Source organism: Hipposideros armiger, unplaced genomic scaffold, assembly GCF_001890085.2.
Source record: "Hipposideros armiger isolate ML-2016 unplaced genomic scaffold, ASM189008v1 scaffold_957, whole genome shotgun sequence".
NCBI lineage: Eukaryota > Metazoa > Chordata > Mammalia > Chiroptera > Hipposideridae > Hipposideros > Hipposideros armiger.
Genome location: NW_017732307.1, coordinates 316,815 through 341,927, shown reverse-complemented (window position 1 = coordinate 341,927; position 25,113 = coordinate 316,815). Strand labels below are relative to the sequence as shown.

General features: G+C 35.0%; 1 protein-coding gene across 1 annotated transcript in view; it reads right to left on the bottom strand.

Annotated features, from left to right (window-relative positions):
- The window catches only part of LAMA2 (laminin subunit alpha 2), a gene marked incomplete at its 5' end in the record, with an annotated part of 435,223 nt that overhangs the window by 216,975 nt on the left and 193,135 nt on the right, over window positions 1-25,113 (bottom strand). Inside the window, 4 exons of the mRNA XM_019630849.1 lie at window positions 5,255-5,341; window positions 13,774-13,901; window positions 18,189-18,302; window positions 23,927-24,038. Of these exons, the coding sequence (XP_019486394.1) occupies window positions 5,255-5,341; window positions 13,774-13,901; window positions 18,189-18,302; window positions 23,927-24,038 (441 nt within the window). The remainder of the gene's footprint in view (window positions 1-5,254; window positions 5,342-13,773; window positions 13,902-18,188; window positions 18,303-23,926; window positions 24,039-25,113) is intronic.

Genomic DNA, 25,113 nt, shown 5'->3' with positions numbered 1-25,113 from the left:
GAAGAAGCATCTATCTTTTATTTTTTGTCATAGGACATGTTAAGAATATTTATTGAATATACATGACAGATAATTCATATGCCACTTTAATGAAAGTGTACATTCAGTTTTTATTCCCAATGTATGTGTGTGTTTCTGTATATTGAATAGTATTCTTAGATACTTATTAAAATGTTTCAATGGAAATTAAAAAGTGATTCTAGGGTCAGTGACTACAATACTGCTTAATCGTACAACTTTTATTAATAATGATAGTGTTTTATAGTCTGATCAGGTTGGATTTGCCTAATTAAAATTTGTGACAATCTCAGTCCTTTAGACCTTTCCAGCTTCTCAGATTTTTACTTTACCAAAACTAATTGTAATTTAAAATCTTAAGTCCTCTCATTTTCATATGCAAGGCAGAATGAGAACATCTTTAACAGAGTTTATTGGGTTCCTTGCTAGAGAGGAATGTCTTGACATAACAGTGTTCTTTGCCACATTTGCTAACTTAATCAAATTACAATATTTTAGAAAGAGAACTTTAAATGCAGATGAAACTCTAAATAATGCATGCAGTTATGTAATATGGTTGTTTTTATTGATGATGTAGGAACAATATTAGAGAAGATAGAGAGAGAGATGGATAAAGAGAAAGCATGGCAGAAGTGGAGAGAAATAACAATAAGAAGCAAGCAACATTGGTGAGACTTTTATTTCATTCTACTCTATCAGTTTTTCAACAACTTCTGGCTAAATCTGTGGCCTGTGTTTCCATTATCTATAGACTGAAAACAAGTCTTCAATCTCCCTAAGCAAATTAGAGAAGCTCTCCTTTTTCTCCTCCTGCCCTCCCTCAAATATTTACTGAGCACTTTTACATGATACTAATATAAATAAGGCACAGTCTTTAAACTACAGTCCATGGAGAAGGGCGATATACTTAAAAATATAGCAGCATGATACCACAGATAAGCAAATGCTGTTATGGAAGCACAGAAAAGGGAAAGCAGACTAGGATTAATTAAGGACACATTCCAGATGATAGAGCTGAATCTTAGGAGTTGACCAGGCAGAGGAGTGGAGAGCTATAGCCTTCCAGGCAGAGGGAACAGTATTGGCAAAGGCACAGAGGAGGGTGGCTGGAGTATAAATGTGAGTGGCTGTGCAATAAAGCTCTATTTTTAACACCTCTAATTTGGCAGAATCAGTTAAAGACTGAGGGAGTTGGTCTGCTTATACGGTGCCTTTCTGCAAATTAGGAAAAAAGGGTCCTCTCTGGGCATCTGCAGACAAATGAAGGATAGAGGACACAGCTGGGCACTCAGGCACAGCACAATAGGTGTAATGACAAGAAGAGGACCCTCTGGATTTGAGCCCCTGATCTACCCCTTGGTTGAGTACTTTTGTGCAGTGTACAAACTGCGAAACATGAGCAGCCTCTTGAAACCTCACTTGGAGTCACAATTTTGTTAATGGTACTATAAGTAAGTATAAGTGTCTCTCTTTTCTTATTTCTGCAACCCTGTGCTCTGCACCCAGGATTCAAGGGCTCAAGGAGACTCAAACATGAGTAGAAATTCTCACCAGCACAGTGATCAGATGGAGATTAGATTTGATTCAGAGTCAGGCATTTCTGAAGCAGAAAACATCTATCTGGGATTTGGGAATCAAAATTAAAAAAAACCCCAGAACTTCCCTGATATCAAATATGAATCATGTAGGTAAAATTGTAGGTGAATTTTTCAAAAATTAAGCAATTAGATTCAAATACCTTCTGCATTCGCAGTAGCAACTGTGAAATTAGCTTTGACTTTGACCCTTTCTCTCCTCACTTAGGGAGGAGTTATGAAAAGTTGGTTGGGTAAGGAGGTGACAGGGTTAAAGGGTCTGTGTATGCCATTTGTTTCAGGTGTGTCTATGGATCAAACTGGGTGAATTTGTCACCACCTTTTAATGTCTTTCTCCATGACATGTGATACTGCTGAGGCTACACTTATTCTGAAAGGAGCTTAAAGTCCAGTACAGCAGGTATCATCATCATTTAATTCTTCTTTTTTCTCCATGTCCTTTCTAATTTCTCTTAATGCTCCAACACTCATCCCTTTTCGCCTTTCTAGATATTGTCTCATTTTTCTTTTCCTTGTATTGCAAGGCCAGGTGATAAAAGCCTAGAATCTTAGCAAAGTGCCATGGTGATTACCTCATCCTCTGATTCTATCTCTCTTTTTTTCTTTTGTTTAAAACATTCCCCAGGCAGAGGAAAGCAATGATATGTCAAAGTCCGGGTGCTTTGGTCCCAAGAAAAGTTTTCCCCAGGCGTAATTAGCGTTCCACATGTAACAGAATAGCAATCAATATTTTGTCTCATCTTGTGCTGCTATCCTATTTGTTCACGATTTTTCTTCAGTCCCTCCATTCAAGCAGCAAGGCCACCTTGTGCTACATGACTGAGTGAAGGGAGCCGACAGGGAAGAAAACAGAAACAGGGATTTTCTGGACTTTGGGCTATAAAAGTCACCATTTCAATGAAGGTGGCACCTCCTCCTGCAAATTATCTTCAAAGAGAAAATGGGATGGAGGTAGAAAGGCAGATAGAGGAGAGGTGATGAGAGTAGAGATGTTGGTGTGTGCCAGTGTGGGATGACACCAGCCGAATGAGTCCTGTGTCCCCATGAGTGGTGAGAAGGGTGGATAGAACTATTAGACCTGAAGAGAAAGGTAATTAGGAGAACGTGGAAAAGGAAGCGGTCAGCAGAAACACACTTGAATCAATAACTCGGTACTGGTTGGCCCTACCATATGGCCATTGCCCCAAATACACACCCACACACCCACACCCACACCCACCCACACACACACACACACACACGCGCATGTGCACATGCACACACACACGCAAACACGCGCGCACACACACACACACACACTCAAGCATTCAAGTCTCTTGATATTAAATGAGCTTTTTACAACTTTGGTTCAAGCTAGGGAAATGAGGAGGAGAGAAAAAAACTTACTATTTTTTATTGAGATATATAGTTCACATACACATATAACATTGTATAAATTTAAAGAATATTTGACTGAGATTATGTTTCCAAGCTATAGTCTGACATGCATTATTTCAATATAATAAAAGCAGGGGATGTATGGTCACATAAGATCAGAAAATGCTGAGTTAAACCAATTAAACATATTTCTTCACTCCAGCACATGTCAGAACTTTTAACGTGTTTATATATGCTTCCCAAACTTACGTGATCACATAACTCTATTCCAAGAACATCTACCGTTTGGGAAACACTGCTTTAGTTTTCCAGTGCTGATTTTATGTAGATGGCGTGCATAAACTGATTACACCAATCACTTTCAGTACAGTTTTGATTATAAGATTTTAGTAGCACCTCCTTACCCTGACCCTTATTCCTCCTCCCTTCCACTGAAACCTGCACATCTCACAAAATGATTCTCCTAATATTTTGGACCCAACTAATGGGCTTTTTGGCTTATATACAGAGAAATGATAAACACTAAATACTCATATTCTCAGAAGACCCTCATCCAAATTCTGGCTATAAAACTATGATATCCGTATTCTATATATAGTAATAATAGTTCAAGATTATTTTTGACTGAAAAACTTGAACTGGAGATAAGATATGCTATTTGATAAACTGCATATGCCTGTTTCCATCTTCCTTTTAATCAGGTTAATAAAGATGTTAGAAAGGAAATCATTCTTTCTGCCAGGTATTTCTTTCCTTGGTGATTTTTATCATCCAGATTAGAATTCTCCCCAGAACACACTCAACCATTCTCACCCACATTAAAGACGTGAGCTGCTTGAGGGTAAGGACTGTATAATATCTGTTTATATGCTATGTTTAGCCCTGCGCCTAGCACATGGTAGTTGCTAAACAGATGTTTGTTCAATAAAATGTAAGATTTTAAATTGTAGATGGTGCAGAACCTATTGTCTACCATGTATAAAAAGTACAGAACATGAAGCAAAGCAATACAAATACATCAGAGACTATGTTCACCTACATAAGTGGATTTAATGGCTTTGCTGTCATTTTCCAGTTGCTAAACTAAAAAAAAAAAATGTCTGTAGTCAGCTGGAGGTTGGGGTGGGGTAGGATTAGGCATTTCATGTAAATCTGTCTTGGCAATGACATGTTCTGCTCTTTGGAAGGTAATACACACATACCCTCTTTTTTTAAAAAAAAGAATTAAAGACCTCCAATTTCTCGATTGCAAATAAATCCTTGCTTCAATTCTGTCTTCCATTACTAATTTACAGATGCTGCCATACTCACAAATAGTACTTGTTGCTGCTAGGAACTGTCATTGGCACTTTGTCCACAGACTGCTAGCTGCTGACTAAACTCTGTCTGGGAGATTGGCTCCTGCTTCATTAACTTTATGCACTCCAGTTGAAATAGGGGTGAGGGCTGCCAAGAGGACAGGAAAAGATAGGCAGAAATAGCCCTCTGTGGTGTTGGCCTTGGTGATGATGGGTGAAAGCAGGTCACTTCCTCTGTTTCCCCAACCCCCAGTGATGGCAGCAAAGGGAACTATTTTCAGTGCTAAAACCAGAGAGGTGGTGTTGTGTTTGTCAATGATATTAATAGAGAATTCTGCATAATTTTCATACTGAAACTGAAATCCAGAAGAACCTTATCTTCAAAAAGGCTTCAGGAGGAAAAATAATCACATAAAGTAATATCTATGGTTTCACTGCAAAGCGGCCTCGTAAAATCAACAGGAATTAAAATACTGGGTTAGAAGTGCACAGAGGACATAAATCATGATAATAAATTACATTTTATTTCTATTTTCAAATTATATTTAAGGTAAATTTTGAACCACTTGCTGAACTATGAACTACACACTTAAGCCACATTTTAAGGACAAAAAGCTAATTATGAAAAATAAATGGTGCCAATGTAGACAGTAAAATAAATCTTAAAGTACATGACTTTCCACTTGAGTAATACTTTCTAGAAAAACTGTAGGTTAATGCTTAACCTTTAAGATTAAAACATTAATCAAACACTCTCTGAGTGAGTGGAGATTTATAGAGCAATTTCTAGAAAATAAACAAACTATAAAAATATAACGCATTTGTTTGACAAGTGTGGTGAGAAACTTGATTTCGTCTCACTGAGTGTGGCGGCTTTCCTGGGGTAGTGCACAGGATGATAATGCCTGTGGTTTTATAGCTCCCAAGGTAGAAATCATTTTGAAAGACAGTGGAGTGCGTGCTTACCTCTCACAGCGGGGTCCTGTGTACCCGGCAGGGCATTCATCACAGATCAATCCGAGACTTCGGTCTAAATGGCACGTCGGGCTAAAGCTATGTTGATGTTGTCGGAGCACAACAGGGACAAGGAAGAAGCACATACACAAAGTCATTAGCAGCATATTTTCATTTCTCTTTCTCCAGCACTACAGTGACAAAAAAGTACAGGCTGGTCATTCTCGCCTCACAGACGGAGATTAGGGTCTGGCCAATGGAGGATGAAATGACATTGCTATTTCTGCAGACATGAATATAGCCCAGTGGAGAGCAATAGCCATGTGACATGTTATTAACTGACTTTTGACTGTTCTGGGTCTATGATCATCAGTAACAAGTGGGACTGTGCTGCTCCTTTTTAGGGATTTCCCAGGCCTGGCAAAATACAGCCTCACATTCTAGCTTTCCAGCTAAACCCTTCTGAATTTGAAGCCTCCCAGGGAAATCTGTTAGGGATTTTGGAAAATTTAGTATGTGGTAGTAGAAGTGATGGTGGTAGTCATGGTGGTGGTGGAGTACCATTACCGTGTGTGTGTGTGTGTGTGTGTGTGTGTGTGTGTGTGAGAGAGAGAGAGAGAGAGAGAGAGAGAGAGAGAGAGAGAGAGAGAGAGAAAGAGGGAGAGGGAGAGAGAAGGTTGCTGCCCATGTGTACGCTGATTACACAGATGAAATCCTCCAAAAAGTGTTCAGAAGGGACCATGCATACATATTCTGCCTAAATTTATAATAAAACCAAAGAAACCAAAGCAACCTTGCCATTTCACATCTTTCTGGCATGTTCTAAAATTTACCTCTCTTCTTGCATATATTCAGTATGGGTCTGAAGTAACAGAGTTGAACACCCAAATTTGGAAACAGCAGAGAAATTACGTGCTAGCTTTAGCCTTCAAAGTATGTTCAATTCCAGCCATGGTTCTTTGCCTTGTGAGAGATACCTCTCATGTGTGAAACCTTACCCCCAGATTGACATGATGGCCCTCTGAAGAGCCATCGGCCATTTTGCATTCTGTGAGGTCTGCTGCTCTTCTATTTTAAAAGCAAATGCCCCCAATTAATCTTTCTCTCATTATGTCTTACCTAAATAGATTTATTTTCTATTATATATGACAGGACAATTTAGCAGAGTCTTGCTTGATGGCTAAATGAATTATAGAGAGAACAACAAATTAAGCACTGCAAGTCCTGGTCTCATTCCACTCCTGACATTTGCATGGCTTTGGGATACTTTCTTAACTTGTTCCGATCAGATCACATGTAATAGTTTTGAATAGTATTCCCTTGGGTTAACTCATAGTTGTCCTTTAAAGATGTAATAATTCTTATGTTTTTAATAGTAACAAGCTATTAGAACCAAGTAGTTCTATCATTTGAAATATTTCAACTTAGTGGAAAGTCTAAATGAATCTGTTGATGTAAGTGGGGTCGGGGAGCCTGGTCTGGGATATCTTGAGTGTACAAACATTACTTAGATAAAAGATTCCATGTTAAGGGCTTCTGGTGGCTGCCATGAACAGTAGAAATAAGACACACTCAACCTATTCTCTGTGAGAGGAGAACCATCTTTCAGAGAGCAGCCTGTGGTTTGCCACCTGTGACCCAAAGGAATCTCACTGTGGGTGATACTGGAAGCAGTGTAGCTGTGCTGAAAAGAAGAGGCACAAGTAAAAGTGAAAAAAAGCCCCAGTAGTTTCCCTTCCTTATCCTGTAACTTGATTTGCTGTTGTTTTCAGATATAAAAGGAAGGACTGGATTCTGACAAATCTCTAGAATGTGTATACCTTCTTTTAAGACTGGTGTTCTATAACTATCTCATCATCTATGGAGGATGACTAGCTAAAAGCCCTAGGTTTCCCACCCATGTGGGACTATAGTGACTGAAAAAAAGCCACACCAATTATTTATAAAAAACCCTAAATCAATTTACTATGTCAAGTTAAAGGTGCTCGACAAGGCTTCTGACACTTTAAAACTATTTATAAAATAGATTTCAAATTCTTAAATGTACTCATACATCACTTAAAGCTGACAGAAGGAAAGTAAAATGTCATCACTGACAAAAATCAATACATTTTAAGGAAAAAAAATAAGCAATGCCAATAATATGGAAGATTTAACTAGCTCTTCACATTTTTTGAGCAATTTTTCAAATAAATTTATCACATTTTCCCAAAATTTTATGACAGGGCAGGCATGAGTTTCCTTGCCCTAGGTCATAGCCAGGAGAATTTAGCATGGGATCCAGGGCTTCTGAACTCTAATCTGATGCTCTCTTCTCTCTGTAACTAACCAGCATTGAACCTACTGATAAGAATTAAGTGAGTTTAAACTTTTGGTCATATAAATACTTGACACAATGCATCTAAATAAAATGTCCCATAAAATACAGTCGTATTTGTGCTTCAATATTCTTTAAACAACTTAAACTGATGGTTCTCTCCATTATGGCTATAACAGTTATAACTATGGAGAAGGTGGCATTCAACACCAAAAATAAAGTGAGAGTGAGAAATAAACATGGAAAACAAAAATTGTCTATGGAATTCAGACTGGCACATGCAGCAACTTGACATTGTTTTTGGCTAAAATATGAAGCTAACTGTTCTGTGACAGAAAGAGGGAACTGTAAGATCATTGTCAACTTCAAGTGATTCCAAGATGATGCCATTTAACTCTAGTTGGCTAGCTCTGCACTGGCAGAGAGAGCTCTGCTTCCTGAATTATTTACTACATGCCACAGAAGACACAAGACATCCAAGAACAGCAATCATTTTCCATAAATAGAGGGAGGAAGAGACGCTGTTTTTGGACTACATAGCAAGAATCTGCACATGCAAATAGTCCTTCTTAATGGCTGAACATAGATTTTTTTATATTTATAATCATTAATTTATAAGTACATATATGTGTATATGTGTATGACTATGTATGTGAACACATGTATATATGAATAAATACATGTAGATACAATTAGCCTTGCTCCAAAAAGAAAGTATTTCTATCAAAATACGTACATTAAGATAAAATGACACAATAAGGTTAAAAAGAAAAAAAAAACACTAAAAATAATAGAAAATCAAGGGTATATTTAGAGTGCAAAGTGTATTTTGTAAGGTACATTCATTTGATAGTGACCGATCCACACATGGCTTTGAGCTTTCTCACAGCTAATGCAAGAGGGAAACAAATTGCCTCGGAATAAGCACTCCTTTTGTCACTGGTATAATATTTCCATCATGAGGGTCAGACAATTAGGGCATATTATGTGTTTGTATATACATACAATAGGGGAGAGGGACTCTTTTTAACTACTTGTAACCTGAAACACTTGAGTAGGGAAAGAAAATCCAAAAAGGATGAGACGCTGCAAAGCATCAGTGAGGAAGCCGGGGCTCTGGGTAATGAGGATGTCCAAGCCCAACCACAGGAGGAGCAGAGGACTGAGAGGAAGAGGAGAAAAATGAAGGGAAAACTCATTTACTTCACGATTTCAGTTTTGGACACATGGATTTTTGAAGTTATCCATAAGTGTTTTCTTCTTTCAGTTCAGTGATTTCTTTTTACATATCCTTAGGAGAACCATTAAGTAAACACATATTTCTTTAGTTATCTGCAAATACTATGAAATCGGAATTAATGTCCATCATTAGGCTTTGTAATTAGAACTGGGTTATTTTCTATGTCTTTGGATGCTATATTTCTCTAAACCTGAGTTTTTCATTCTGCAAAATGAGATAATATGATCTACCTAATAAAGCCTTTCATACCTAAAAAGTATGAAAGCAAACTCTTAGCTTAGTGGCACGATACATCATGGCTGCAATTTAATACTTTAATTTCTGCCAAAGTATACTGATTTGTTTAAATTTTAAGGTATTTAGTTACTCATTAAATAATTAAACTTGGACTTTCTCATCCTGCTCTATTCCCTTGCATTTGAGTTAGCATAACTCCTGCCAAACTAGAGTCATGTTTTACGATGAACATTTACAGCAGTTGGTCTAGTATTAAGTTCTATTAATTTTTTTTCTCTCTTCAATGTCTCTGAAATTGTTTCTATTTCAATAGCCCCATTGGAAGAAGCACAGAGAGGTGAATATATGGGTTCTAATATTGGTTCTGCCACAAGCAAGCTGTATGATCACAATCAAGACATTTAATTTCTCTGGAGTTTATGGGACTAGTATGATATATCATTATTGCCCATATGAACATAAAATACTGTGTAGGAAAGTGCTCTAAAATATCTAACACAGCCTAAAATTCCTAAAAAATACTGTTGAATGTTTTCTTAAATTTGTCTTTTGCTTTAGAATAATATTAGAGAATGATATTTCTCTATTATAATTACCAATTTTAACAACAATAATTCACTGTGGCCCCATGAGTGAGCTCCAGGGTCAGCTCCAGAAATGCCCCATTCTTTCAAAAATTTAAATTTTAGCATTATCAATGCCAACAAAAAAGTATTCACAAAATTAGTAGATAGAATTTACCAGAGGCCTACCTTCTGTCCAGCCTTGTGTCAAGAATATCTCTAATTTTATTACATAACTGATGAAAACCTATGATTTCAATAATATCTATTCAAACACATCTTGAGTGTTCAAAGGCAAACAATTGTGTGTCTTTTTCATATAATATTTAATCTATAAGCAATGTGATGCCAGAAATTAATGAATATAAAACATCTGAAATATTTACAATTTCATTTCTCTCTCTAGAGATAAATTTTACTGCCTAGTTACAATCTATAGCTAGAATATATACATCACCAAGATGAGAAGGCTAAGCAAAGTGTGGACACTGTGAAAAGTTGATGAAGTTGATATATATGTATAATTTAAATAGTATATGCTTGTCTGTATTCATACATCATGAAAAATACACCAATCTATCTCTATCTCCCTACATATCTGATTTATTTAGCAATATGATGTAAGAAATTTGGAGCCAAAATGCTTGTGATTTATAAGATTTATGACCAGGGATTAAATAGATAAATCACCGAGGCAAAATCATCACTACGCTTTATACTTTTAGATGAAGGTTGAGCAACGTTTAGCTGATTTTTTTTCTCTGAATAACCTGTGAAATTTCAAATCCCATCTTCTGAATTATATGTTATATGTACGGGATAGTCATATGGATATCATACATTCATATTAATATATTTGTATCAACATATTCATGTTTAATGTATTCAATATTATATTCAATTTATTCATCAGAGTTTCTAATTCAGATTATACCAGTAATGGCTGTTTAAAAGCTTTTTAAACAGGAGAGTGCCCCTAAGGCATTATGTCCCATTATGTAGTGATGTTAAACAACCAGGTTATTAGATTAAAATGAATTTTTCTCATCACAATTATGCAGGAAATTTTCCAAGTTGTTTTAAATTTAAAAGACTTTATAATTCTGAATACAATCTTCTAGGATGCTATAAATAAGCAGATTATCACTGTCCCCTCTTTCTACTATGAAAATGCCACATTTAAAGATAGAATTTAAAATAATCTATTCCCAATTCTACCTGAAGGATAAAATTATTACTTATTTAATAATTATTTAATATAAATGAAACGATGTTTAAATACTTATACCAATATTGTTATTGAATTGCCTTTTTTTTAAAAAAACCACCAAGATCTGTATAAATACAAAATTGGAATTAACATACGCATACTTTAGGAAATACAATCATTGGACCCTGGGACCTCAGTCCCTTTAGCATTAATGGATGGTGTTTTAATGCTTGCTGACTCTTTTTTCCTTTCAGAAATACAATTGGAACCCATTATTAAGATAGAAACATAGTAAACAGAGAAGGATGGACCATTAATGCCTATAATTACCCAAAGTTCTCCTGTAGATGGCCCCTCTGCATTTATAGCAATGTTGGACAGCCTGAGGATTAATCCATAAGCACTATATGTTCAATTAATTACACAGCTGCAAAAATGTATTAGTCTAGGATTCCCATGGTACTGTGAATGGCCAGCTCTGCTGGATTGACAGCTGTGCAAGTTAGTCCCTAAGACATTTTGTTTGAGAAGAAGTTCAATGCAAATGAATGGAGAGGTGCAAACCTTCTGCTTGCTTCAGTGAAAGATCGTGTGGACAATGGGTTTCGTGTACATTGGATGGTTCCTGAGAAATAATTCAGCCATATTGAATGGGTAGGACCTCCACTGCATGATCTAATCCTTCACAAATACACCAGAGAGCAAGGTTTGCATCATATTATTGTCAAGCAAAGGCTGACGAATCAATTGTGAAGGAATTTAATTTGTTCTCATATATTCATTATTTTCCAGATTTCCATTTTGCCACTCCCTCTTCTCTGACACCCTTGGTTGCCAATGATCTTCAGTTTTGTGCCCACCCAGGCTCATGCCTTAAACTCTAGAAATGATTAGATCACTAATATATATTAACTCAATTTCCCATTTAGTTGATTTTAATGTTATCACTTAAAATGCAGTGGGTTTGTTAAAGAAGTCCACAGCATAGATTGTAGATGACTGGAAAGCAGATGGACTTAAAATTCCAACTCTGATATTTTAATATTTTATAACTCTGAGCAAGTTACTTGATAATAATCCTTATTTGGGGCTCACCATGTCCAATCATTGTTTTAAGTGCTGTGTGTATTTTAATTTATGTAATTCTCATGACAACCCTATGAAATGGTCCTAATTATCACAGTGACAGATCTAACACAGAGAGAATTTAAGTACCTTTTCCAAAGTCACACAGTCAGAAAGTGTGGAACTTGGCATGTAAATCAAAGAATTCTAGCTCCAGAATGATACCATAGTGCTATTTTCCCACTCAAAAAATTTTTTTAAATCTATAAAATGGGAGTAGTAATACCCATATTTTTGGGTTGTTTTTGAAGATAAACTAATACCAAATATAGTGCTTGATTCTATGCCTAGAATATAGTAGTCTGTTTTCATTAAATATTAGTTTTTTCTCATCTTTTCCAATGACTAAGGTGGAAAGTTCTGAGGAAGGAAGGCTGTTGGTAGGAGGACCAGGGTTTCATGGGAACTGAAGAGTAAGAAGCATGATTCCAATGAGAACTTCCTAAACTTAATGACAGAATTATTCTCAAAGTCTTTAGATTGTAGTATTCATTGACTCCCCAAACAAAACACCATTTTCATTAGTAGTATCTCGGATAAGACCTCAGAGTATGACCAACTTGATAACACCTTCACACTAAAAACCATAGCTGGCAGATTTCATTTAAAAATCATCACAAATTGTTACTATACAGCATTTTAAAATAGTTGGAAAGTGCACACTATAATATGAACTTTATTAAGCAACAAGCTTTTCTTTAAAAGGGTTCTCAAAAAAAGTGTTACTTAAAATCATAGTTACTTACAATTTTTTACTAGTAAAAAAAGTTCATTTTGGTTCAACATAGTATGCCCCATTTAAATAAAAAAAAGTAGGCTTCATTTTCTTGCTTAGGGATTTACTTAATGATGGCCACCCTGAGGGAATGTGAATTAGAGCAGCTGAAATAGAGTATTCCCCTAAAAGGTAAGTGGAAGGGCCAGACAAAATATATAGTTTTCAAAGTTTTCTTTAAGAGTTTCTTATTCTAGGTGAACAATAGAAGAAAAAAAAAGAAAAAAAAGAAGAATGAAAGGAGGGAAGAAAGAGAGGAAAGTGGGAGGGTAGGGAGGAGAAAAGAGGGGAGGGGAGAAGGAGAAAGAGAGGGAGAGGGAGAGGGAGGGAGAGAGAGAGAAAGGAATGAACAAAGAGAAAGAAAACTGGATGACTAGAAAAATTACATGAAGTTTGCAGTAAACCTTTTCAAGATCTAGTTTATGCAAAATAAGATGCTAATTATCACCCATATTTTAATATTTCTATAATTTATAATATAATGCTCACCACTATAAATGTATTGATAAGATAAACTTCATACACACACACACAGAGTATGATATTATATGATAATATGATATACCCTATGATAACTAAGGGGTAGGACTGGTGCTTAAAAACCCACTAGATTGATCTCATTTTACCTTTTTGAGGGGTTTGTGACTTGCCCAAGATTTAAAAATAAATAGTGTGAGACTGGGACACAAATGAGCAGCATTTATATCAATGGTCTTTTTTTTTTATCACAGTATGAAAATGTGTGTGTGTGTGTGTGTGTGTGTACACATGTGTACATGTTTGTATAAAATATGTCTGTTCTTTGGAGTTAGTTTAGAAATTCTACTTGAGTTCTTTCTCTTACGTATTAAATCACTAAAACTACAGCTAAAATATAAAAAATTCTGCAGAATAGTCATAACTTTAAATATTTTATATTTAAAAAAACTCATATTACCTTCCTGAGAAATTTATGCATATATTTATTATTTATTCATGTGTGACAAGAGAAAGAGTATAGTCTACATCAAAAATGCACTTATAGAACTGGATGCCCAGCTCATGAAAGTAGGTTTGTTACTCACTTATTGGATGGGACATTGAGTGGACAGGCACAGGGCTGACAGTCTTCAGAGGTTCCTTTAGTAGGGTCGCCATAAAAACCAGGAAGACATTTATTGCAATATGGGCCACCTGTGTGATCCTTACAGTGCTAAGAAAGAAATGCACATCAAAGTTTATTATTTTGGTCTCAAGCAACAACATGTTACCAAAAATAAGTCTACAGAGCCATTAGTCTGTTCCCTTCCAGGAAGAATAACTTCCCACATTAAATGATCAATTGTACAGCTGAGAGATAGCATTGAAAATTAATTAAATATCTAGCTTATAAACCACACACTAGTTTCAGGATATGTATACTTGCAAAAAGATGACTGAAATTCACTATAATTTTTTTCATAATGCAAATCATCTTTTCTTTTTTTTAGTTTTAAATGTTTTTTTTAAAGAAGTACATGTGATTGTGCATGTATGTGTATGTGTGACTAGCCATAGGACCCTAATAAAGTATGTTCAATGGAAACTATAGCTGATTCTAGGTAAAAAGCAATTGTTTAGCTTAAAAGTGCTGATTTAAGGAAAAGGGTGACTAATCATACAAACCCTCTGGGACTGTGGACCTCTTACTTCAGAGATTAATTTGGATCTTAATGGACTCTGACCGTTTGGACAATGCACTAATGTATTACATCTATGAGGGGATTGTTCAACTCATAAATAATGAGAATATTGAAAAATTTTAAATATATATATGTGTGTGTGTGTGTATATATATATATATATATATATATATATATATATATATATATATATATAATCACAAGGGATATAACAGTTTCCCTTAGACACTTTTTTAAAATTAAAACTGAGTTTTTCTGTCAATAAGTATTTATTGAATCCATGTCCTTTTCAAAAATAAAGAATAAAAATAATTTATATCTTGATTTCTTCATGTTAATTAAAGTACATTCATCAATTCAGACTGTGTTCACAAAACTCATCAAGACTGGTTTAAAGGTGAATAATCCAGTTAATCAAGCAATGGAATTGTCTATAAAGCTTCCAATAGCACAATTAGATAAATTTGCATGACGTTTTGGCATCGTGTAGACAGAACTTCTTCAGTCTCCAATGGTACAATAAAACTTATCTAGTACCTATTAAATATCATACAGCTTGGATTCATTATGACTGAAATACATTTTTAATTTTACAAGCATATAAAATTGCAATATTTTTTCTCATGTTAATAAAGAGTTCATCAGCTCTTAGGAGTGCAAAAACTTTGTTATGATTAGAACCAAATACATAGAGAAAATAGCTGAAATATAAATTCATTTTAAGCTAAATTTGAGCAATCTGGGTGACCACTGGGATAGTCTACCTAATTTAATGAAAGTTCTGAATTATCACTTATTTCAGTATAAAGTGTATTTTCAGTGTATTTCAGAGAAGCTCAATTTTAATTACATTTAGTAAGTGGATTTAATAAAAATCACACACGTACATACTTTTGAACATGGCTTGTTAATTCCTTGGGGAAAGACAGATTCTTTATTTAAGTAGAAGATAATAATAGAGATATTAAAGTCCACTTATTTAACTCTCTGAACCTTTCACTTATGATGTGTAAAATAAGGGGGCTAAAGCCTATGATTTATGAAGTTTTCAAGCTCTGAAATCCCATGACAGTTTCAGAACCACAAGTGAATAGGTAATTCCTTAGTATCTGGTGATACTTGAAAATAGGCTTTCTTTAAGGTATTTTGAATTCTGTCTCAAATTTATTTAATAGTCCTTTTTCAAAGATAGCACAGAGGTTAGCTTCACCATCAACAGTTTTCTAAATAACAGCATAATGGGATGGAATGCGCAAAGCACGGGTCAAGTGGAAGAAAGATTTCCCTCTTTCATTTCATCTTCATATTAGTTCCTTTAAGATTCAAGTTAACTAAAGTTGGGTATTGCAGAAAAATTGTATGTTTCTTGCAATGTTCTCAGCATACTATCATAATGACAATCAAAATTATATCTTCAAAGGCTTAGGAGTTTTAAAAAATAAGATCATAAAGCTGATTATGTCTTAACCTAGTTGAAAATGTTGTTTCTAAACCTTAACTGAAATCCTTGTACAACCTAGAGATCCTGTTTTTCTTTAACTAAAGATTTAAAAGAAAAATAACATGTACAAGCTTCTTACATTTCCTAATGTCTTATTTTGCTTAATGAAAACACTAAAATTAATCTTAAAACTCAAGTGTTTTTGCAATGGAAACTATAACACATTAGACAATAATGTACTGGAAACCAAAACTGAAAAAAAAAAGAAAGGTTCACTTTGATGTGCTGGTTATTTTTATAGGTGCCTTGATACAAAACTGCTTTCCAAATGTCTGTTCATATCATGTATCACAAGAACAATGACAAGGAGCATGTATGCAATCTTCCCATGTGGCTTTGAATATTCCCAGGGTCACTTCAAATGTCCTTTGAATTAAAATGACTTTTTCATATAGGTCCACACTAGAACAGAGGTCTGGATTTTGTTCTGATATGAAAAATAAATTTCAGTTCATTTCTAATCAGGTTTCAAAACCAAGCTAACTAAGAAGCCATTTATGTGTAAGTTTCATACATTATCTATTTAATGCTGGAGGAAAACGTAAATAATAAACAGGCTAGAGCGTTGGTCAAGTGAATAACAAGAATGCCCTTGATTTGCAACATTCAAATACTTTTCTCTTTGTGGATCTTATCCGGACCAACGTGCTCAAAATGGGATGTCAGCACTTAGCTATCAACACCATTTCAGGTAAAGGAGAGTTGAAAGTCTCCAGAAAATATCTTTCATGATCAATCACCTATTTATCAGCCACAATGGGAAATCCAGAAAACACTAGATTCTGTCTCTATCATCTAGAATTCTGTTTCCCTAAGATTCCCTCTGTTATTTGAAGATGGGATCCTATCTTCCTGTCCACGAAACAGTCAATAAACTCAGTTTCATTAGTAAAAAGCCTCAAATAACCATTGCTGTCACCCTTCTCCCTCTCAAAATTATGCTGAATGAAACTATTTTATTCTTATAAAAAAAGGCAGTGGGGGGGGGACTTCCATTCTTACAACTATCACAAAGCCAAATGGACCAACAGCATGATCTGATTTAATGCTAATGAATTCAACATAAAATATTACTATTGGCAGCATCGTAAGTCTGGCATTGTGATATATTTATTTTTGTCTTATCAGTTTTGGTCTAAATATTTCCTATTCCATGTTAGTAAAGTGTTTAAAGGTAACTCAGTATTTTAAAAGACTTATGTTGTAATTAAAATCAAAATCACTTAGACTTTCGATTCATAAAAAAGGCCATTTGAAAAATCCACTGATCCACAAATTAAGTCTATCATGCTTTATATTGCAATGCAATTAAACAAAATCCTATGTAGAGAAAACAGAAAAAGCATCAATAAACTTAAATGACGAATTACATTGAAACAAAAGCCACAAATCTTCATTTTGGATTTTTCTTATAAACTTTTTAAGTAGAAGAAAGGAAGGGAAAAATGAGCAAGAGAAAGGGAGAACATTAAGAAATACTGAGAACAAAGTCTGCCTTAAATTCTACAGGGAGATGAAAATATGATATCCTCCTAAATTGGCACCATTTCAAATTGTGTTTCTGCAAGACTAATGAAATGAGAAGTGCTGTTTCAAGCTTCACGCCATGTCAGACAATATAAAACTAGCAAGCCCTTGAGTTAATCAGAATGGTCTATTCAGTGTAATTCTCCAACCCAAGGCCTTAGCAGGATAGAAAGTGCTTTGCCCTTTGTAGAGCTTTATTTTATTTATTTATTTTTTTCTGGTTAAAGTGTAAAGTTAATTGTAGGAATAAGCAGCCCTGGTGAATATGTATTGCATATGATTATTACTTTTTAATCTAGATATGATGCTTTGTATTTAGCTAAATGAGGAAATTTAAAAATAAAAAATGCAGTATGCTCTCATTTTCAATGTGAAAAAAACTGAATTATGTCTATTACAAAGGTTATAGTTTACGTTCATATTATGGGGATACGAATCGTTTCCTGTTAGAGTACAGTCTGTTTTTGATAGATTTATAGAGGGTATTGAAACCATATATATTCATGGTAGATCAGCATCTCAGTCATTAGTTATGTTTTGTTTTAACGTATCTGATCCAAATTCAACCCATGGACTAATATGAATAAACACTTCCTAATACCTGTGATTCAGAGAGTGTGCACATATGAAAGGGCATTCTCAACTTCCAATTCAGTTCAATACAGAGATGTCTGTCAAATCACTTCTTGACTCAAGTGTTTAAGGCCCCAAACATAGTAATTGAATCGCAGGGCCAGTTGAGTTGATTTCAGTCTTGTCAGTCAGCATCCCCAAAGAAGAGAGCACTTACCAGGCATTCCCCGGTGATGTCATCACAGGAATCGGCATGACCAAAGCACTGACATGGCTCACAGATGCCACCAAAAATTGTGCCATTAACTCGTCTGTGCCTAGGCCAACACAACTAAAAGAAAGAGAAGGTTTCAAGTTAATCTCAATGATTTTTTAAAATCAGGTTTGTTTTTTGTCTTTTTTGGATAAAGAAAAAAATTATTTAGGTAGCCAACTCAGCAAACGTGCTTGTCAAAACTTTGTCAAGATCGAAACACTGCTACAGAGCTATGCCGCCTGACATTGAGGCTTTGTACTGACCTTAGTGTTATTGGCAGGAATGAGATTAGAGGAAGCATTAGCTTGGTGTTTCTTCTGAAATGGCAAAATAAAGTAGAGATATAAAGAATTGAAATGTGACAGTCTCAAAGTAAAAAGCACAGACAGGAATATAGAGGAAAAGGTACTGAAAAACAAGCAACCAGCATAAAAGGATTCTTAAGAGAGCCACAGCCTATCTTAGCACCTAATGTTATCCCAAGGATGTTGATTCTCTGGAACGTGCTTCCTTTCCCACATACAAACTGCCCTCAACACCGTCACTTCAAAGGAGCTTTGCAACGATTTGGAAGAAAGGTAGCACCCCCACCCTTACATTTGATCACATACACCGCTGATTTCTACACACATATAACTCATGTCTTTCATTCTGAATTCCCTTCATTCTATCATACTTTCTCAAATTGACACAAAACAGTTTACGATTTATTTACCATATACTCCCTTGATATTTTATAGTATTATTCTACTAGAACTCTTACTTTTATTCGCCATTCCTTTTGTCAAGTATGAAACACTTTATCACATAAAAACAAAATTCTGACTTTAAAAGGGCATTTGGGCCTTAGGGTACCTGTGTCAGTAACAGGTCTTAATTGAGTTTCTATTCTGTGGGGATTACTACAAACTGGATGGGATGCAAAACAGCGGGGGCAAACATTGCTGCTCCCTAGGAGCTTATGGTCTCCCTCAAGTTATAATTGTGTTTTGTGGGTTATTTACTATATTTCTGGATGGGTAACTACAGCATGCTATATCATGAAAAGGCCATTTTTTTTCCAGTTGAAAATGAAAACGAGAGACATCACTGAAGTAATAAAGTATATAGAATTGTGTTGTATATTGGTAGAAATGTTCCTCCTGCCTCAGGATATAAGGATTCTTAAATTTGAACATCAATAATAAACACATAAAAAAAGGATGTGTCAATACTTCATATCTGAAAGGAAAGCAAAATCAACTTTCCTCTTAATTTGGACAGTACAGAAAAGGTGTAATTTTCCATCCCTTAATAACGTCTTCCCATTAAAATGTTTGCCACCCTAGATTCATTATACAGGAGATTTTCTTCTGTAATATACATTTCTAAAAACTAGTGAAGCTACGTGTCCAGAAGGGGATAGAAATTAAGGATGTTGGTAACAGGAAGAGAACTGATGTATTCTTTTCTTACAACTATTAATGGAACTCTGATTAAGCTTTATTTTTATACTCTGCAAATGTGCTGCTTAAACCACATCTTCCTTCTCCTTACTTCTCTTTCTCAGCCAGTGATGTCATCTCCTTAGTCAGAGAGACAATTGAAGCCTTTGGAAGCCATCTTTCCACTATCTAGTCTGGAATTACAAGCATATCTCCATTTGCTATAGTCCCCTCTGAAACAGAGGGGATGGGGCATGCAGGGTTCCTCACCCTCTCAAAGGAATATCACTGCACTTCTAACCTGTATTCCACTATCTATTGTGTTTCCAATATTACCTTTCTGTACTGCACCAGTAATAACATTGTTTCCTATTGGATCACTACTGTCAGTTCAAAAATATGATCTAGTATGTCCATCAAAAATTAACTAACAGAAATAACAAAAATGACAAAATTATTTCCTTAATATCCCATAACTTTCTAGTTACCGACCTGCTTTTCTTTTTTGTAAAAGTACTCTACAAATCTTTCCCCCTCACTCTCCTTTCACTATTTATTCCATTCTAATCTGTCTTGTGCCACCATCACTCAATTAAAACTGCTCTTGTCCATGTCACCAAATTTCAGGGAGCCAAATCCAATGGACAATTATGTTTGATCTGACCTCTCATCAACATTGGCTTAGTAGATTCCTTTTACCCTCAATGCCCTCCACTTGTCATTTTCATGACATCACAGTCCCCAAGTTTCTGCCTTTGCTGCCTCCTCTTTGACTCTACTTCTCATTGTCAGGAGCCCCGGGGACACTGTTACTTTTCTCTTTTTTATTACACTCTCTGCTAGGTAATTTTATGCAGTCCCATAGTTGATGATTCCTTCCAAATACATATATCTAGACCAGACAGATATTCTGAGTTCAAGACCTGCATATTCTAACTGTAAATTGAGATCTACACTTCACGAGCTTTTCAAACCTAATATTTCTAAAATGGACCATTGATTCCATCCTCCCTCCTCTCCTCCCCAGCTACTCCTCTCCCACGCTTTCTTTCTTTATTAAAGCTTTATTTCTTTCAACTCTTCTCTAGCATGTAATCTATCAGTAAATCCTACTGGTTCTACTATGAAAATATATGTAGAATAAACACGTCTTTCTACATTTCCTGCCATTAGCCTAACACAAACCATTATCACTATGTTCAGTCAAAATAGCATATTAACCAATCTTCTTACCATTCTTGCCCTCTACAATATATCCTTCACACTATATTTATATTTTTTTTCCAAAAAATATAACTCAGGTTATGGCACCACCCAGCACAAAGCCTTCAAATGATTTCCTATTGCACTTAAAATAAGTCCCAAATTCTTATCACACTTGCAAAGATCTGGCTGGTCTGGCTCCTCCAATAGCATCTTTTGCCATTCTCCCCTTGTTTACTAAGTTACAGCCATACTTGCCTCCTTTCAGGTCCAAACTCTATCTGGCTTCTTCATCAGCTCCTTTTACATAGGTGACCCTAATCTCAGTTTAGATGTTACCACTTCAGAGAGCCTTTCCTGACAACCTTTTATAAAGTACTTCCTCCAATCTACTCCTCCTATGCCTATTCTCAGTGTCTCTTTTGGGGTACCCTGTTTATTTTCTTCATGGCATTTATCACATTTATTTAAATTTGGTTTCTGGTATACAGTCTAGCCTTTCACTAAATGTAATGTCCTTGAGGGCAGGGATCGCATCTGTACTGTTCATTACGTTATCATCCATGTCTAGGTCTTGATTGTCTCAAAATAAGTGACCATCAATATCTGTTAGCTAAATGAAAGTATGGGCACTTCTAAGGGGTGGTTAATATTCCCATCATATAGAAGGGGAAACTGAGATTTGAATTAAAAGGCTTTGTTTTCAATACCCCACTTTGCTTTCACTTCCTCACCTGTCCCACCTTTCAAGTGAAATACATTGTGGTGATACTAGAAAACAGAAAATATTTGAAAGGTGAACTATAGAGGAGCTTATAAGTCAAGCAGAAAAGAGAAAAATGATTCTGAATAAACATTGTAGTCCCAGAAGAAATAAGAGGTACTGTTTGCTCTGTTTCTTGAAATCTAGAATTAAAATATTAATGGTCTTTGGAATTCCCTGGGCTCTTAAAGGATCTGTGGACATTACTGATACAAAGGTAGAGTGTCTGGCCTTATGAACTCAGTAATAAAGCAAATGAAATCCGAATAGGGTAAGAATGGATAATAGTAAGTCTGGGGACAGGAAGTTTTGATAAAGAAAAGAAGGAATTATTAGAGAGTATAAGAAATGAAGAGGTCAGAGAGAAACTCGAGTTCCAGAATTTATTTTTCTCCTGATTCAGCTAAATTATTTTATTTACCAAACAGTGATTTTATCAAACAATTATGGTGTGAGAGGCACAGGAGGCTTTCATTATTACTCCTCTGCTTCTTTGTTCTGCCTCTTCTACACGGGGATGCTTTCCTCTTTTTCCTCTTCCTACCTAATTGTTACCATTATTTAGCACCCAATTTGAGGGGTTTTCATTCCAGGATACTTTGTGTGACATCTCTCTCCACTGGAATTGCTCACCGCTTTGAAGGATTATTGCACTTATGTTCTGTACCACTTATGGTCTCTTAATTATATAGTGCTGTGATCCAATTTTTGTAGGTATTTATTCTTTCTCCCTAAACAGATTGTTAGGTCTTTAAGAACAGGGATTGTGATGTAATCTTTTTAATAATTCCCTCAGCATCTAAGGCATAATGTACCAAAGATTCTCAATCTTTCTGAAGAAAGGAGAGAAGAAACAAAAAGTATAGCCAGTTAAACAATTCTAACCGTACAATTTTATATTTAATGGGCATTTGGAACTTGTATAAAAGATGATGAAGGGTATGAGAATTTCTAATGTGGGAATAAGTATTAAAGCAAGAATAGAATCAAGGTCTTTATTATTCCAATTGAAATAGGAACTTAAAATTTTAAAGGGAGTTTTCTGGTTTGAAATAAAAACTGCTAGGCTCTTAATAAAAGAATATGTTTCATTAAATACAGTATGTATTTTACATGTAAATTCAAATTTGAGTTGATAGAGCTAATTCATTTCCACAGCTATTAGGTTGTCGGGAAAGTCATGACGGACTTTTTCTGTTTTTTGTTGCAAAAATGTGTCATGACTTTTCCAACAACCCAATATTTTTCTCTTTTCTAAGAGAATTTTGGAAAAGTAAATACTTCAACGAACTACATTTAGTTGTGTTTCTAGGTAGGTAAATCTGAGCACAGTTAAAGAAAATACATTTTGTCACAAATATAACTCTAAATGCTGTGTATTCATTCTCTGGAAGCGTGCATTATTTTCAAGTATAAGAAAACTGACAAAGCAAGGCCTAGAGTATTTCTATGAATGGCATAGTGTGCTGAAGTGGAACATCTTAGTACACTCAAATGATTCCTTAAAGGCACCATGTTTAAAGAATTTAAGCTTCTATTTATCCGCAAGTCATGCCTTCTATCAGGAAAATGGTGTTTACGTTATTGACCAAGTTTCAAGCAAAATCAATTTTCAAGCTACCTAAAGAAAATACATAGAAGTAAATATAAATTATTACCATAAAATGACACACTGTGGTATTAAGTAAGAAACATTAATATCATTATGAATCTAGAATATTGAGACAATAAATATCTCAAACTTTAGGTGCTATACAAATCAAAGACCTGTAGGGATTTTCTAGATCAAGGTATTTCTTTCATATACTCTGTTCTTGACATTTTAAAGATTGTATCCTTCGGATGAATGCAATTTGGCTGTATTCTTAGGAATAAAGTAAAGAAAGTGGTGGTACCCAGGATTAAAAAATAGAGAAAAAGTAAAAACAAAAATAGCGATACCTTTTTTGTAAGTATTGAGGTGGAAAAAAAGGGGAAATATTTTGAAATATTATTCCACTATCATCCATCCTATTTTTTTTGACTGATTTAATAAGGAACAGACCCTTACAAAAGCATCAGTTTTTCAGCTACTGTAAGGCAAAATAGCTCAAAAAGAAACGTAATTTCAAAAAGGTATTATGTGACTTGCACTCTATTTGAAAGCCATAACTTTTTGGCAGACATTCAGGTTCCTTCTTTAAATAATACAGTATCATTTGTGCAATTGTTGACAGGGGGAGGGGGACTAGATTCTTTTTAGAACAGTTTACTGAAAGCAATGACGAAGGAACTTGGAATGCACTGAGGATATATTCTTGCAAACTTACTTCACAAGAAGAGCCGGTATACCCTGGTGGACACTGACAAACTTCCACAGCTGCTGCAAAGCTCCCATCAGTAGGATAGGGGACAGCAGATTCAAGGCTAACAGAGCCCAACCTGGGGCAGAAGGGAAAAAGAGATGGTAAATAAGCAAACAAGCTCTTAGGTATTATATAGCTTAAGGAATAGTGTAATAATAATAATATAAATATAAACAAATTATCTGTATTAAGAAAGAAGGCTAACAAACATCTGTAACTTGAAGTTCTGATCATTCACTATATCAGGTAAAGCCTGCCCAGTAAAAAGCGCTCACAACCACTACCACCATCAAATACTGAAAAGATACGAGAACATTCTTGCTCATTTCTTGCTTTTTGGTTGTTTGCTTTCTTTTTCTTCCTTTCTTTCTTTCTTTCTTTCTTTCTTTCTTTCTTTCTTTCTTTCTTTCTTTCTCTTTCTTTTAGAGACAGAGAATTTAAAATCACAAGTTGAAAGGATTTTTAAAACAGAAAACACATAAGTGATATAGTTTAACATTTAAATTAGAAAAGCAGGTGATAATAGGAATAAAGTAGAAAAAGAGTATGGCACACAGGATTAAAAATGGAGAAACAGTAAAAATGAATATTTACTCTGACCGTTTAATTAAAAACAAAGATAGGAGAGAGAGAGAGAGAGAGAGAGAGAGAGAGAGAGAGAAAGGAAGGAAGGAAGGAAGGAAGGAAAAGAAAGGACAAAATGAGAGCTATTTTGGTTTTTCTCAGAAATGTATCTGCACAATGGTAAGTAAAAGTGAAACACTCTCACTTTTAACTGAACTCTTACATTTAACTCTCAAATGTTCAGTTGAATTAATTAGAACTATTTTCTTAATTTGTAGTAAGCCTAAATTAAAATCATTGTTCTCTGTATCTATGAGTTTCATTGTATTAGCACTTCTGTATAGTCTGGTGATTTTAGTAGAGTGATTTTGTATCACTCATTATATTTAGGAAAAGCTGGTCTGACTAAATTGAAAAATGCTATTATGTAAGCGGTATCCAGCATACGTATATTATATTTGTGTGTGCATTTATTTCCTTCCAAATATTATGCAAACAATATATGTTTACAATTTAAATGAATGTTACTGGTGTCTTATCAGCTTTTTCCCATTTTTTTAATAGAAGAAATTTTTAAAATTTCATTG